At 41.0% G+C, this 16,632-nt stretch overlaps 2 protein-coding genes across 2 annotated transcripts in view; both read left to right on the top strand.

Moving 5' to 3' along the window:
* The window catches only part of LOC140741702 (chondroitin sulfate synthase 3-like), a 227,794-nt gene that overhangs the window by 14,526 nt on the left and 196,636 nt on the right, over nt 1-16,632 (top strand). The window lies entirely within an intron of this gene.
* The window catches only part of LOC140738315 (uncharacterized), a 103,422-nt gene continuing 102,600 nt past the window's right edge, over nt 15,811-16,632 (top strand). Inside the window, exon 1 of the mRNA XM_073065510.1 lies at nt 15,811-15,955. Coding sequence (XP_072921611.1) covers nt 15,811-15,955 — 145 coding nt within the window. The remainder of the gene's footprint in view (nt 15,956-16,632) is intronic.

Raw genomic sequence — 16,632 nt, 5'->3', positions numbered from 1 at the left:
AGATCTGATGGTACTGCATTTCTGCAGTGCAACACTAAGGTTATCAGTCTAAATTTTAGAATATAGAAGTCAGCAGAACAGGCCCTTCAGTTCACAACGTCTGTACCCACCATTATTCCAATTTAAACTAATCCCATGTGCCTGTACATAGTCTATATCCTACCATTCCCTGCCTATTCATGGGCCTCTCTAAAGGTCTTTTAAATGTTGTTAACTTCTGAATCAGACTGCTAGATGATGCCTCTGAGTCACCAGTTCCACCTTCAATTGATGTCTAGTTGACATCTTTTCCAAGTGCAGATTAACAGAATTAATGAACAGTTGCAATGCATTTCAAACCTCAAATGAAATGTGTGGTTTTCTACCATCTCTGAATTTTATTTTCATTTATCTCCAGTGTGATGATTTAGATGGACGTATATCATTTAGCTAACTCCATATTGAAAAGCCAGGAAATATTTGTTTTCAAAAAAAATACTCTTGCAATGGAAATAATAAATTATTACAATACTCACAGAAGTATGAAAGGAAAATTAACTTCCTGCTCCTGATGGCACCTTGTGTCTGCCTCTCTCCGGTGCACTTGGTCACTTCACTGTCAGGAAGGAACTTCTTTCGTTGCAGTGTGATGTCATTCTCCTTCGCTTTGTTTTTGTTAAATAATATCATTAGGGAAAGGACATGGGTTTTCTTTGGGTACTCAAGATTGTTGCCTTAAGCCAACGTGCCTGCAAGTAGGGATAAAGTAAAGCTCAGTCCTCCCCACCCTTAGCATCCTTGCTACACCAGTGGAACATGGTGTGGCTTCTCTGAGATGACCAAATTCATTCAGAAATGTATTGCATCAAAGGAAGCCATTCTGCCAAGGCCGGTGTCTACCCTTTACAAGAGCACATTGAAATGGGTCCCATTACTATGCTTTCACATGGCATTATGTGCTTCAAACACTTATTTTTTTCCTCTCTCATATAGAAAAACAACCTAATTAAGAAATCGATTGGTGTTAGACAGTCAGTATACGGCTAGCCCACAAAAGATCTTGTTCATGTGTTCAAGATCAGCAAACTCAGCACAGGTTGCCCAATATTCGTACTGAACAGGCTCTGTGTACAAAGATCCTTCCTCACTAGTTCTGCCATCATAGAGCGAAGTTCAAGATGGAGGACTGAGGAGAATTTTAAGCAATGGATCAGAGGCAGTTGTTGAGTAGAAGAGCAGAGTGACTTTTGGCATTTAGTGATTGGTTGATGAATGGAGTTACAACAATGATCCCAGGACTGAAAGGATTAACATATGAGGAATGTTTAGTGGCTCTAGGCCTGTACTCTCTGGAGTTCAGAAGAATAAGGGGTATCTCCTTGAAACGTGTCCAATATCAAAAAGAGTGGATATAGAGAGGATGTTTCCTATAGTGCGAGAGTCGAGGACCAGAGGGCACAACTTCAGAATAGAAAGACACCCCTTTAGAATGAAGATGCGGAAGAATTTCTTTAGCCAGGGATCGATGAAACTGCTATTAATTGCCACAGATAGCTGTAGAGTCCTTCGGTATATTGAAAGAGGACGTTGATATTTTCTTGATTAGTAAGGGTGTCAAAGGTTAAGGGGAGAAGGGAGGAGAATGGGATTGAGAGGGATAATAAATCAATCATGATGGCATGTCGACACAGACTCGTTGGGCCGAATGGCCTAATTCTGCTCCTATGACTTGTGGTTTTATTTTGGTGACGTGGTTGGGCAGTGATCAGTGATTGTGGATTTTGGGTCAGTGTCTTCAGGTCGTGCAAGCAGATCTTTTTTTGGTGGTGATGGTGGTGGGGCACGGTTGCAGTTGTTGGGCAGGGTTTGGTAGTGTGGACTTCTGGTGTATAGTGGGACCCAAAGACTGTCGGATAAATATCTTGCTTATACTGGACCTGCCTGAATCAGTTTACGAGTACTTGACTTCTTCTCATTGTAATTTTCTTTAAGGATATACTGTAGCACAGAGCAGGGCCCTTTGACAGCCAGCCACACTGTGTAGCCACTCACCTATTTAACTCTAGGCTAATCAAATCATAGGATGATTCACATTCTCCAATTAACCTACTAACTGGGACATCTTTTAAATATGGAAGGAAACTGGAGCACCTGGAAGAAACTCACATGTTCATGGAGCCTCTCATCACAGAGGCGTCGGAATTGAACTCCCAACTCCAATGCTTTGAGCTGTAATGGAGTTGCTCTTAACAGCTCTGCTAACATGACACCCTTAAATTAGATTGTTTTTGTTAAATTAAAAATAGGCTGCCAGTTATTGTGACATTCTCCATCAAGTTTAAGTGGCCCACAGGAATTAATATTACAGAAATGCTTGCCTTTGGATGCTGCAATGCATATATGGACATCATATACAGAAAGATATAGATCAGTTGGAAATTGGTGCACAGAAATGGAAGATGGCATCTGATCTGGACAAATGAGGTGATACTTTTTAGGAGGTAAAGTGTCATAGTATACAGGTCCCTTAGGAGCATTGGTGTACTGGGGGGACCATCCTGTCATTCAGGTTGCAGCTCCCTGAAAATGGATAGAGCGGTAAAGAAGACCTATGATGTGCTTGTCTACATTGGTCGAGGTATTAATTATTAAAGTTGACAAGTTGTATTGCACCTGCATAATTTGTTTTGTTAGGCCACATTTGGCATGTTGTATCAAGTTGTGGTCGCCACGCTATAATGATCTTTGGAGAGGGTGGAGAAGGGATTCACTAGGGTGTTGTTTGAATTGGAGCTTTTGATTACAAGGAGAGGTTCTCTACCAGTTTCTCTCTGGTGTTTCTGTATCTGACTGAAGAATTTAAACTTATGAAAGGCCTAAGCTAGGTAGTCTTTTTCTCAGGGTGGTAGTGTCAAACACTAGCGGGTACAGGTTTTTGTGGTAAGGCGGGGAAAGCTTGAAGGCAAGGTTCTGTTTGTACACAGTGTTTGTAGGTGTCTGGACTTCACTGTCGGGTGAGGTAGTAGAAGTAAATGCAGAAGCACCATTTAGACAGATTGACACACACACACACACAGAATAGAGGCATTCCCTGTGCGTGTCGATCAGAAATGAAATGAAATGAGTTAGCTTCTCTTCATGGTCGGCACACACTGGGGTGGTGGAGAGCTGAAGGGACTGTTTCTGTATTGAGCCCTTCTATGCTTTATATTCTGTTAATAATTTCCCAATTCAATACAAGAACTTTTATTCCACCTCTATATTTGGATTGAAGATGTAGTCTAGATTCTGGATGATAAACGTGATAAAGTGGAGTTATTAGAAAGGTTAATGCTACCTTATCAGCTGGGGTTTGTTCTTGATGGCTAAGTGAAGTAACATAGAAAATTGCCTAGAATCTGGCTTTGTTCTTCCAAATATCTTCACCTTCAGGGGTGGTGCTTTATGGCTGGAAGTGAGCTAGTTCTGCATCTTCTCTTTTAACAATCTGTTGGATTGAATTATAGACCACTTAATCTGGATGCAAGAAAAAGTCTTAGAAGGCAACAGTAAAATTCAGACAGTTGTCATCTGAACAAAGGTAGATTCATTTGAGATCTATGTTGGAATTGTTCAGTGGAAATTGACTAATTAACTTCATAGATTTTTGATGATGTAACAAAGATGGTCAATGAAAGAAATGCAATTAATGAGTTATTTGTGGACTCTCTGAAGTTGATTATTTAAATGCCACTTAGTAAGTTTGTCATTAAGATGGGTGCTCACACAAATAAAAGGGGCTGTAGCAACTTGGATAGAAAATTGGCTGATACAGGAAATGAGAGTTAAAGATTCTTTTTTTGGAAGGGGGGGGTGGTTGGTATGAGTTGCACAGTAGAGTTCCATAGAGGCCTACTATGATTGAGTTTAATGTTATTAATGACGTGCACTTAGGTATGTATACATGAACTGGCTCCATCCTGTGACAAGGACAGAAATAGACTTAAAGAAAATATACCAGTTGGAGGAATGTGTGGCTAGGTGGCAGATGAGATTTAATATTGAGAAATGAGAAGTGACACATTTTGGTATAAAAATGTTTTTTTAAAGTTATGTAAGTCAGGACGCATTTTTTAAAAAAGGATACGAAACAGAGGTCTGGAGCTGTATGTGTCCAGTTCATTGAGATTGGAAAAAGTGGTTTAAGGAAAAAAAATGGGCTTTATGGGCAGAGACTTAAATATAGTTCTTTATGGGGTAATTTATTGGTGTTTAGAATTCAATGTGGGAACTACTAGAAGCAGATTCAATGGCACACTCAAAAAAGAGCTGGATTAGTACAGAAAGTACAGAATTGCGGGGCGTTGGAGTGCAGTAAACCAGATTCCTGTTACATTAAGCTGTATGAACTGGAAAGACTTGTTACAGCATGGAAGACAGGCATTCTATGTTCCTGTTGAGAATGCGCAGTGTTTTGTGTGTATCTCCTCTGAACGCATGTAATCTATCGTACTTTATCTGTTACTGTATGGCTGTGGACCCAATGGAGTTTAACCTGTTAAGAAAAAGTTAGAAACACTGAAAAGTTTAGCATTTTTTAAAAACAAAGACTGAACTTAAGAAATGATCTCTATAGGCAACACGAGTGAATCTGCAGATGCTGGAAATAAATAAAAAACACAAAATGCTGGCAGAACTCAGCAGGCAAGACAGCATCTATGGGAGGAGGCAATAATGATGTTTCGGGCCAAAACCCTTCATCAGGAGTGAAGTAACATGGGATGGTGGAGGGGGGATAAGAAGTGGGGGGAGGGATAAAGTAGAGAGCTAGGAAGTGATAGGCTGGAGGGAAATTGGCTAGGGGGAACGTGGAGAATTATGGGAAATAAAAGAGAAAGAAAGGTAGGGCTGGGGGGTGGGGAGAGATTATAGTGAGGGGGGTAAGAGAGAGAAAGAGAACCAGACTAAAATAATAGATAGGGATGAGGGTAAGGGTGGGGGGCAGGGGTATCAACGGAAGTCAGTGAGTTGGATGTTCATGCCGGCAGGAAGGAGGCTACCTAGGCGGGAGATCGATCTCTATATTCTGGTTTCTTCAATTCCTGTTGTGTAATGGAGTTTTATTGCATGTTTAATGTTAGTGATACCGGTTATTCTTAACAGAATTTTGGATAAACTGCCTGTGAGATTATACAGTACTTTTGCAAGTGCAATGAACCCAGATGCCATAATAGTAGAGCAGCTAATTGTAATTATGGGAAGTTCTTTAACAGTAAAATGTTTAATTGGAAATAAAGCATTAGCTTCACTACAGCATGTCAGCAGGAAGTGTACAGTAGACAAATGAAGCAAATTGTCCTGAGATTAGGAACAGTCTCATTAATATGCAGCAAAAAATGGAGAGCGGAGATGAAAGATGGGCCTACATGTAGAAACATCATGGCCTTTGTGAGTGTGAATTCTTTTTTGGTCTTTGTGTGGTTTTCAAGACTGGTAAAGTTAAAAATGTATATTGATGTCTGTGTGTTTAATAAACTTGTGTATACAAGCTGTGGAATTTTATTTTAATTTGTCCGTGTACTCTAGTTTTGTTCTTTCTTTTGTTTACCCCAGTGCATCCACAAGCTTCCGTACAAAGCTGCGTTGGAGACCTCACGACAAACCACTGAGCTATACCAGTTGGTGGTGAGGAACCACATGAAAAGTCTTGGGGTTAATTGAGAAGGACTGAGCAAAATAAGTGCTGCGATGCAGAACCTATTTTTGGTACTTTTTTTTAGCATTTTCTCTGATTCTCCTGAGAGAGATGATAGAGGCAAGCTTATTCAGGAACACTTCCAGGGTACCCATATGTAAGCTGTTTGATCATGGGCTCACAATTGCAAACCTGGTCCTGTTGAGCCACTGAAAGGAAGTTGTGATTTTTCTGTCATAGAGAAGGTGCTGTGTGAAACAGAGGTCGGGTCCATTAGGGGCCAAGTATTAGGATTTGTGGTGTTAATGGACTGGAATGAAAGGGGTTGTTACATGAGGATTAATGCTGGTATTCAGTTATAATAGGAGTCTGAGAACAAGGACAAAGGTGGTAATCAGGTAAGCAAACATCCTGGGGGAGGTATGAGGCTGAATCTTCATTGGGAGGGCAGAATATATTCTGATTAGATGAACAGGGATGGAGGGAAATGTTGATGGCATTCAGGAAGTTCCTAGTCTATGGCTCAGATGTTGCAATCGGACTTTATAAAAACCACCTCAAAAATGGGACTTTGATTTAACATCTTATCAGAAAGATCATCTTTATGATCCTATTAAAGCCCCTTTGTGTTAGACTACTCAAGCTGCTGATTAGAGCTTGAACACTGCTTCTTTCTCAGAGATAGTGCTATATTCAAGCTAAACTAAGACTTAGTTTAGTCAGCTTTTCCTATTTAAAGTGCTAGCAACTTCCAATTTTTCAAGAGGGGTAACTTATTCCTTTTAAGTATAATCTGCTATTTAACACATGCCCTTGTTATTGCAGCCATCTAGCTGTAAAATACTTCCTTGCTTCACTCTTGATATTCCTCAGCATATACTACAGATGCACTTACTTAATACTTAAAATTAAAGAATAGAGAAAATATAGCCCTGGTTGGTATTTTAAAATCTGTGCATTGGAAATCTAAAAAATTATTTTACTCCACTCTCTCCGCACTAACCCCAACCTCACCATCAAACCTGCAGACAAAGGTGGTGCCGTAGTGGTCTGGCGGGCGGATCTCTACCTCACTGAGGCCAAACGGCAGCTCTCCGACACCTCCTCATACTTACCCCTGCCACAGGACCCCACCAAAAAACATCAATCCACTGTCTCCCGCACCATCTCTACCCTCATCAACTCCAGACACCTTCCTCCCTCAGCCAAAAAACTCATAATTCCCACACCCTGCACAGCTCAATTTTACCTCCTCCCCAAGATCCACAAGCCTGACTGTCCCGGCAGACCCATAGTTTCAGCCTGCTTCTGCCCCACCGAACGTGTCTGCCTACTTGGACTCCATTTTATCCCCCATAGTTCAGACTCTCCCCACCTACATCCAGGATACATCCCATGATCTTCACCTCTTCAATAACTTCCAATTCCCCGGCCCCAACCGCTTCATTTTTACCATGGATGTTCAATCCTTATACACCTCCATCTCACATCAAGAAGGCCTCAAAGCCCTCGGCTACTTTTAGGATAACAGACCCCACCAGTTCCCCAGCACCACCACACTTCTCCGGTTGGCGGAGCTTGTTCTAACTCTCAATAACTTCTCCTTTGGTTCTTCCCACTTTCTCCAGATCAAGGGTGTAGCCATGGGCACTCGCATGGGCCCCAGCTATGCCTGCCTCTTTGTGGGTTATGTGGAACAGTCTATGCTCCAAATCTATACTGGCACCACTCCCCAACTTTTCCTCCGCTACATTGACGACTACATTGGTGCTGCTTCCTGCACCCATGCTGAGCTCGTCAATTTCATCAACTTTGCTTCTAACTTTCACCCAGCCCTTAAATTCACTTGGTCCATCTCGGACATTTCTCTCCCCTTTCTTGATCTCTCAGTCTCCATCTCCGGAGACAGACTATCCACTGACATCTTCTACAAACCCACTGACTCCCATAACTATCTTGACTATACCTCTTCCCACCCTGCCCAATGCAAAAATGCCATTCCCTATTCCCAGTTCCTCCGTCTCCACTGCATCTGCTCCCAGGATGAGGCTTTCCGTTCCAGGACTTCTCAAATGTCCTCTTTCTTTCAGGATCGTGGTTTCCCTTCTGGCGTCATCAAAGATGTCCTCACCCGCATCTCCTCCACCTCCCGCACTTCAGCCCTTAACCCATCCTCCCGTCACCATAACAGGGACAGGGTTCCCCTTGTCCTCACCTACCGCCCCACCAGCCTCCGGATCCAACACATTATCCTCCGCAACTTCCGCCACCTTCAACAGGACCCCACCACCCAGCACATCTTTCTCTCCCTACCCCTCTCAGCTTTTCGCAGGGATCATTCCCTCCGCAACTACCTGGTCCACACGTCCCTCCCCACAGAACTCCCACCCGGCACTTATCCCTGTAAGCACAAATGCTACACCTGTCCCCACACCTCCCCCCTTAACACCATTCCGGGCCCCAGACAGTCCTTCCAGGTGAGGCAACACTTCACCTGCGAGTCTGCTGGAGTTGTCTATTGCATCCGGTGCTCTCGGTGCGGCCTCCTCTACATCGGCGAGACCCGACGCAGATTAGGGGACCGCTTCATCGAGCACCTCTGCTCTGTCCGTCACAATAGACAGGACCTCCCGGTTGCCACCCACTTCAACTCTGCCTCTCATTCCCATCTAGATATGTCCATACGTGGCCTTCTGTTACTGCCATGATGAGGCCAAACTCAGGTTGGAGGAGCAACACCTCATCTACCGTCTGGGTAGCCTCCAGCCTGGTGGTATGAACATTGAATTCTCCAATTTCTGGTAATTCCCTCCCCCTCCCCCTATCCTAGGTCCTTCTCTGCCTCTCTCCCCTTTCAACTTTCTGCTCCTTTACCACTACAGTTCTTTCATGCTTATCCCCTCCACCTTTTATCCTTCCTCTGATTGGTTCTCCACCTGGCACCTCTAGCCCTTCCCCCCTCCCCTATCTCTATTACTGGGCTTCGGCCCTCTCTTCCCCCCCATTCCTGATGAAGGGTCTCGGCCCGAAACTTTGGCTACACTTTTCTCACGGATGCTGCCTGACCTGCTGAGTTCTTCCAGCGTCGTGTACGTATTCTTTGATCCACAGCATCTGCAGTTGTATTTTTGTGTTTTTTTTAAAGAATTATTTGGTTCTCATCTTGGATTTCATTAAAGATATGAGCACCGAAGTCATAACTGAATGACCAACTTGAATATTTCTATTTCTGCTTGCAGTATTCTTACTTTTGGAAAAGATTCAATAGGATTGCAATTTTTTTTCCCAATTTCAGAATTTTCCCCAGTTTACTTTCTCAGTACCAGTCTCTTCTTAAATTTTGTTCTGTGAGATTCTTTGGGAGAGCTGGGAAGTGGAGTGAAATCTGAACTCCGTGGCTGTTGGAAATACTCTTAGTGTCACCATTGTTGTAAACCATCCAGTTTCTTTTCCATCTAAATTTTTAAACAATGATTTCAGCAATGTCCCCTCTCTATTCATTACAGTAAGATCTATTTTGTTGGTCAACTACAGAACTGACTCGAGACAGTCCTCAAGGGATTAAGGGAAATTATGAATCTACTTTTATCAATAGCTTCGCAAATTTGTCCAGAGAATAACTTGAGAGTCGAGAACATCAGGCAATTCTTTGCTACTGTTGATAAATGGAGGTGGAAATGGGAGTGGGGGGTGGAGAGAAAGCGTGCGGGAGTAGAACATGGGCCAGGAGCAGAATAAGAAACAAAAAGTCCAAATGATTTAGTATCATTGTAATTTTTTATTTTCTTTTTTTTGAGTGATAGGTAGTTCACTATAATTTGTATTGCATGCATTTGCAGTCAGATTTGCTCTATCAGAATTCACTTGAAATGTCATGGGGATTATTTTGGTAAACGGGTAAAAGCAGGTGCTAAGTGGGTGCTATGCTGATAAAACAGATCTGTTTGAAAGTCTAGTTTTGGCCCACACTTTTGGGGCTAATTGTGATGATTACCATGAGTTGAACATGTCTGGAGGCACTAAAACAGACTCCTACAGGTTTAACACATAAGTGGTGATTAGAAGCAATTTTTTTTGAACTGGTATAAGCAGCCTCCTTGCAGATTCTTCTTCCGAATGGTGCAAACTCCTGATATGTTTTAGACCACATTTGAAGACCACTGCGGGGCCAAGGGGAGGGAGCACAGAGGTTTGCAGACATGGCACTGGTGGCTCTGAATATCTTTGCTCACCTCTAATTTCTTTACCAGCTTACAAGGTCTTCCATAAAGGTAATCAGAAAAAAATGCTCTCTTTTCCTCCCTATAAAATGGAGCATCAGTAGACAATTTTATCCAATTCTAGCCCTAACAAACTCCTGGTACATTCTTATCCAAAGATGATACTTTAGAACCAGGATAGAAATGCTCAACTTGATGATCTCAGCTGCGCTTCAGTGACCCAAGTTTTGAGAAAGTGAAGGAGGCCCAATTGTATGGCTTGCAGACCACTACATTTGATGGCTAAAGCTTCTGAAAGCATTTGAAGAAATGGATTGAACATAATTTTAGAGTGTTTGTTGAAAACAGTGTTTTATTAAAATATGTATGCAACTTGAATGTAGCAGCAAGAAAAATTAGCAGGGAGAGAGAATGAACCTGTTATTTATAGATGCATAGTTTTTCGATTCGAAATGTCAAATGCCTCATGTTGTTCCGATTGATCTGAACTACTGATCAGCCAACTGACTGGAATTTTTTACACAACACCTTTAATGTAGTTTATAATATTCTCTTTCAAATTGTATCAAATCCCATGGCTTTATATAGTTACAAGATAATAAAATACTTGGTATTAACCTGTAAACTTTAATATTTAATTTAACATCTATTTTAAATGCATAGAACTTAAAAAAAGTACAGTAACACTCCAATAATCCACTCTCTGATTATTTACAAATCTGTGTATGTGCTCCTTTGCGATATACTTCCTTGTTTGAGCTTTCCTGGAACTTATCTAGTTCACTAAAATGGTACCATGTTACATCTTATCAAAAATAAGTTAAAAGTATGTTGGTGTATTGATAAAAATAACATCTAATAGTCCAGAAAATCTGCAAGGCTAGCACATTGAAGTCTGTAGCATGGCAGACTACTCAAGTTTTACTGTAGCTGAAATTGAGGAGGATGCAAAGAGACTTCATGGAGTATATAGATAGAACAAATGAATGGCCAGGAACAGGATAAATAGAATATGTGGAAAACGTCAAGTCCTCCACTTTGGTAGAAGAATTAGGAAGACGGAGTATTTTTTTTAAAAATGGTGTGAGATTGAAAGAAGTTGATTTTCAAAGGAACTGGAAGTCCTCGTACTAGAGAAAATCAACATGGAGGTTCATCAAGCAATTGTTGGGCCTCATTACAAGATTTGGTCCTCTTCCACCAATAACATGGAGTTCTTATGAAAGTACTGTACATCTGAAATATTGGGTTGATGGGTTTGTTTTATGAGGGAAAATGTTAGCTGACTGAAATTGTACAGTCAAGAGAATGAGAGGTAATCACATTGTATACGAAGGTCGTTTGGATGATAAAGGAATTGAAATATATGAGAAAAGTGCAGGAAAATAATGGACCAGGGGCAAGCATCCAAATGACTTACTCCTTTTATTTCTCAAGGTCTTTTCTAGAACTAACATATAATGTTACCAAAAATTTTAACTCTGCAAAAGTGCAACTTAACTTCAAATTGCAAGATTTTCAGTATAAAGTATGAACTTGGAAAACACCAGAAGAGCTTTTCTTTTATTGTCATAGCCCAGATGTTTTAGCTAGATGACGTCGAACAGGAAGAAATGAAGCTGAATGAAGACCAAAACATCAAATCTTCACTAAATTGAAATAGCTTTCTGTGAAATTAAAATGGTCTTTAAGAATGAATGAATTATATGGGAATATCTAATCAATAATTCTATTAAGTGTTTTAGGTATAGCAGTTAAGCTCTGCAAATTATTGAAAGCCAATCCTTCAGCATGATGCTTCCCTACAGAGTTTTATGGTGATCCTTCAAGGTCCTTTGTTGGAATCCTACTAGTTCTTGAGGAGCTATAGAAAGAATGTTCTCTGGCTTGAATTAAATGCTTTATAATGCTTTATTTTATTGTTTTTAATTTTGACTGAAATGATTGAGTTCAGCATGCCTTAGCATGATTGAGTTGAGGATGCCTTATGGCTATTCTTTTACCTTCTGTTTCTAATTGTGTTCATCCTGCATTTCCTTTAAAGAACAGGTCGTCTGTTGTTTAGCCTAATTATGTTAGCATCTCAGTACAGATGTTGTAACTGCTTGCTTTAATTTGTGCATGGATTTCGTTACTGAAAACCTGCCATTTCTGTTTGGATTTTCCTGTCACTGTTGATTTAGTTTGTGTATTTTTCTTAAAGGGTGTAGTTTATATGAATCAGTTTGAATGTACTTCTTTCAGCATAAGACTTTTATGATTTCAGATCAGATAAACACACAGCAGTTTAAATTTGCAGTGACAAACTGATGCCATATATTTCTACTTTAATTTTATCTGTCAATCGTTTCAGGTTTCACAAAGCGTAATTTTTGCAATGAATCATCTATTATGGATCTTTCCCAATTTTTCTTTTATATGTAGATGGCAATAGAAATACTAGAAGTCTACTGTTCATTCAAAAATAATCAACATTTCTGTAACCCATGCTGTAGGTTGGAATTGAACCCCAACTGCTGGTGCTGTAAAGCATTGTATTAACTTCTCTGCTACTGTGCCACCTTTATAGCAAGAGTTATTGATTAAAATTCCTGTAGAAACAGCATATTCCTTCAGGTGAGATGCTGCTTTTAAGAAGCCGAGTGACAGAATTCTGACAGTGCTTTTGTTATTATTCGCATCCAATGTGCGTATCATTTTCAAATAGATTTGTCATCTTATAATAAGTGATATATAACGGTGAGCGCTGTTAATATCGTTATTTCATCAGCAAGTTCTGACCCCGTGTGTTCATTCATTTGAAAAGAGCCATTTTTAACACTGTTTTCTGAGGCATAGTAATGCCATCTCTAAGGATGCACAGTGTTAATAATATGGGAATTCTACAGCAGAATCAGGAACTCGTTTGAGCTGCAAATCCCTGGGTTGATTTTCATCAATCAAAAGGCACCTTATTTTTAAGAACTTGCTGAATTTGCATTTTAATTGTATGTTAGACTTGTGAAGGCAGATGATTAATGGCATGTCCTTTTTAATGATAATTGTCAATGCAATGCTAATCGAATCTTTGTATTTGCAAATTAATCATTTTAAACTGGAGCTTCATTCTTTTTGGATTGTAAGTAGCCATTGAACTTTTAAATGTCAGTTTTTTTGCCTTTATTTTGGAATTTGAGTCATTCTTGCCCACTTTTTGTTTAGTGTTCCAAAACTGCCTTGCCGTGTTATTTATTTGTGTGTTTGTGTAATTACATGTGCTATACAACTGGCATTCAGTAGTCACATTGACAAGGTTTGTAACAGACCTGACAGGATTCTCTACTACTTCCAAAAAGCAACAGAATAGATCATGTTTCACTCAGAAATAATAGTCTCTTCAATCTTATCCTTGTTCGAAGGCCAAGCTAAGCAAATGATTAAACTAAGTAGTATGTGCTTTTTTGATTTTTAAAAACAAAAGTAATATATTTAAACATTTCCTTTTTTTTCTTCAAATTAGAAATTCAATGTTGCTTTGCAGTCCCTTGGGTCTTCAGGCAGTGTTAATTATTTGTGCTGGTAAATAATAATGAATTATTGCTATGAGATACTGTAGTAGTGTTTTGGTACCTCGTATCAGCATGGTTTGCAGCTGTTTCTGTACGAAATAATTTCCTCTGAAATTTTATAGAAACCATCTATATTTGAGAATTGTCTTTCATTCTGATGTACCCAAGATAGACGCAGTAATTTTTGGGGAATGTTACGTGGAAGATGGAGTTGATCTCTTTGTGGTGCATGAAGTGTGCTGCACGAGAATTCCTCCGCAGTCTCCATCAGCATAGGTGCACCACAAGGCTGTGTGCTTAGCCCCCGACTCTACTCGCTTTACACTTAGGGCTGTGTGGCTAAGCACAGCTCCAATGCTATTTTTAAATTTGCTAGCAACACCGCTGTGGTTGGCTGAATCAAAGTTGGTGAAGAATCAGCCTGTAGGAGGGAGACCGAAAATCTGGCTGAGTGGTGCCATAGCAACAACCTCTTACTCCATGTGAGCAAGGCCAAGAAGCTGATTATTGACTTCAGGAAGAGGAAACCAGAGGTCCATGAGCCAGTCCTCATTGGGGGATCAGAGGTGGGGTTGGTCAGCAGCTTTAAATTCCTTAAAACCATTTTAGAGGGCCTGTTCTGGGATGAAGAAAGCAAGGAGCTGCCACTGCTTTCTCAGGAGTTTGCGAAGATTCAGTACAACATCTCAGACTTTGACAAACTTCTATAGATCTGTGGTGGAGAGTATATTGACTTGCTGCATCACAGCCTGGTATGGAAACACCAAAGCCCCTAAACAGAAGATCCTACAAAAATAGTGGATATGGCTCAGTCTGTCACAGGTACAGCCCTCCCTACCATTGAGCACATCTACATGGAGCATTGTTCCAGGAAAGCAGCATTCATAATCAGTGACCCTCACCGCTCAGGTCATGTTCTCTTCTCGCTGCTGCCAACAGCAGGAAGGTACAGGAGCCTCAGGGCTCATACCGCCAGCTTCAGGAACAGTTCTTAAGTTATGACCCCTCAACCAACAGTCTTTTGAACCCGAGGGGATAATTTCGCTTGCCCCACAACCTATGGACTTGCTTTCAAGGACTCTTCACCTCATGTTCTCGATACTTTTTTTTCCTTTCATCTTGTATTTGTACAATTTGCTGTCTTTTGCACATTGGTTGTCGTCTTTCATTGTTTCTAATATGATTATTGGGTTTATTGAGTATGCCCTCAAGAAGATGTATCTCAGTGTTATGTGTGGTGGCATGTGTACTTTGATAATGAATTTACTTTGAATGTAGTGCTACCACTCAGTTAGATTGCCTATACGATGTCATGAAACAAACCAACAGTAAAACGACGCAGTGGAGGTTCACTGAATCATGGTATCTCAGTGGTGCTTATCAGAGCTGTTTGACGAGCTTCTTGCTGCCATGCCATTGTTACGTGAACGTGTGGAAGTATATGCTCGCAAGAAACCAAATCTCCATGTTGTGTATGGTGACTTATGTGTACTTTGATAATAAATTTACTCTGAGCTTTGAATTGTATCAGGCATTCATTTCATGGCAGCATGGGTCAGCTGCATAAAGGCTGTCGTGGATGTGAAAAAGTGGGATTGGAGTTGGTTTAATATTGCCACATACTGAGGTATAGTGAAAAACATGTCTTGTGTACTATTCATACAGGTCAATTCATTACACCGTGCGTTGATGTAGTATAGGGTGAAACAGTAAAATAATGCAGAATAAAGTGTGACAGCTACAGAGAAAATGCAGTGTGTAGACAATAAGGTGCAAGGTCATAAGCTGGTAGAGTGAGGACAACAGTCCAACTTATCACATTAAGGAACCTTCAGTAGTCTTCTTTCAGGGGTTAGAAGCTGTCCTTAAGGTTGGTGTTATGTGGTGTCAGGCTTTTGTATCTTCTGTCCAATGGGACAAGGGAATGAAGAGAGTGTCTGCCATTGTTGGTGATTTTTATTAAGCTGGCCGCTTTCCGGAGGCTGGTTTTCGTGATGTGCGCCCTCCGCAGTTTCTTGTGGACGCGGGCAGAGCAGTTGCCATACCAAGCTGTGATGCATGTCAAAAGGATACTTTTGATGGTCCATCGATAAAGATTGCTAAGGGTCAATAGGGATATGCTAAGTTTGTTTAGCCTCCTGAGGAAGAAAAGCCATTGGTGTGCTTTCTCGGCTATGGTGTTTACGTGATTGGATTAGGACAGACTTTTGGTGATTTTACTACTTTTACTTCTTTCAAATATGATTCTACTACTAACCTGTGTGCATTTGGAACCTGGGATTTACAGTTTGATGGGGTGGTTTTGGGCCAATTGAGTGATCCAGCGTTTTTCTATCTCCGAAAGAGTTTGGTGAGGTTGGGAGCGGATTGTGGGCCTAGAATCCTGGAGATGGGGCACAAGCCCATGATTGACTCCATTGCTTCTCCAGTTGAGGCATTGAGCAACGCTGAAGTCAGCAAAGATGAGAGCGGAGGACAGGTGGATGTTTGGCACCAACTGCCTGTGTTTCTTCCGCCCCCTCTCATTAGCTGCTGTGAGAGGAAACTGCAGAAATCTTGGGATGCACGTTATAGGGATTGACTGGTGAGGCTCATGGCTGTGGTCTAATTTTTGAGGGACTTTGAGGTTCGTGTTCCATGTGTTTTTGGAATCTGGTTACTGTTTTGCTGTTTTCTGAGAGGTTTGTTCCGGGTAATCGATTCCGACTGGTGCGCTTCGAAGAAGACTAGCCCTGCGGCCTGCAGTTGTCTAATGGTGCTGGATGGAACAAAACTGAATACTCCTAGACTCCTGATTTAATATTCTTTGTGGTGTTCACTTTCGTTTTGCAGTTTGTACAAATTGTTTTTTTTCGCACATTGGGCACGTGTTGTTTTCTTTGAATGGATTCCATGGCATGTCTTTGTATCGTGGCTGCTTGTGGGAGGACAAATCTGAGTTGTATTCTGTGTACATACTTTGATAATATACTTTGAATCTTCGAATGTTAACTTCTAGGAATATTCTATGAAAATATGCTGGAAATACAAGCAATTCACACAAAATGCTAGAGGAACTTGATATCCCGTGACCTACCCTAATTAAGCCCTTTTCTGCCAGAGTCCTCATGCTAAAGTGAAGCATGGACTGATCAAGGAATTTTTTTTTGGGGGGAGGGGTGTTGGTGGCCATGATGTGGCTCAGGTTTGAAGATTACAGCAATGGCACTTA

The sequence above is a fragment of the Hemitrygon akajei genome, chromosome 2 (assembly GCF_048418815.1).
Source record: "Hemitrygon akajei chromosome 2, sHemAka1.3, whole genome shotgun sequence".
Classification (NCBI taxonomy): domain Eukaryota; kingdom Metazoa; phylum Chordata; class Chondrichthyes; order Myliobatiformes; family Dasyatidae; genus Hemitrygon; species Hemitrygon akajei.
This window is presented reverse-complemented; position numbering and strand designations above follow the sequence as displayed.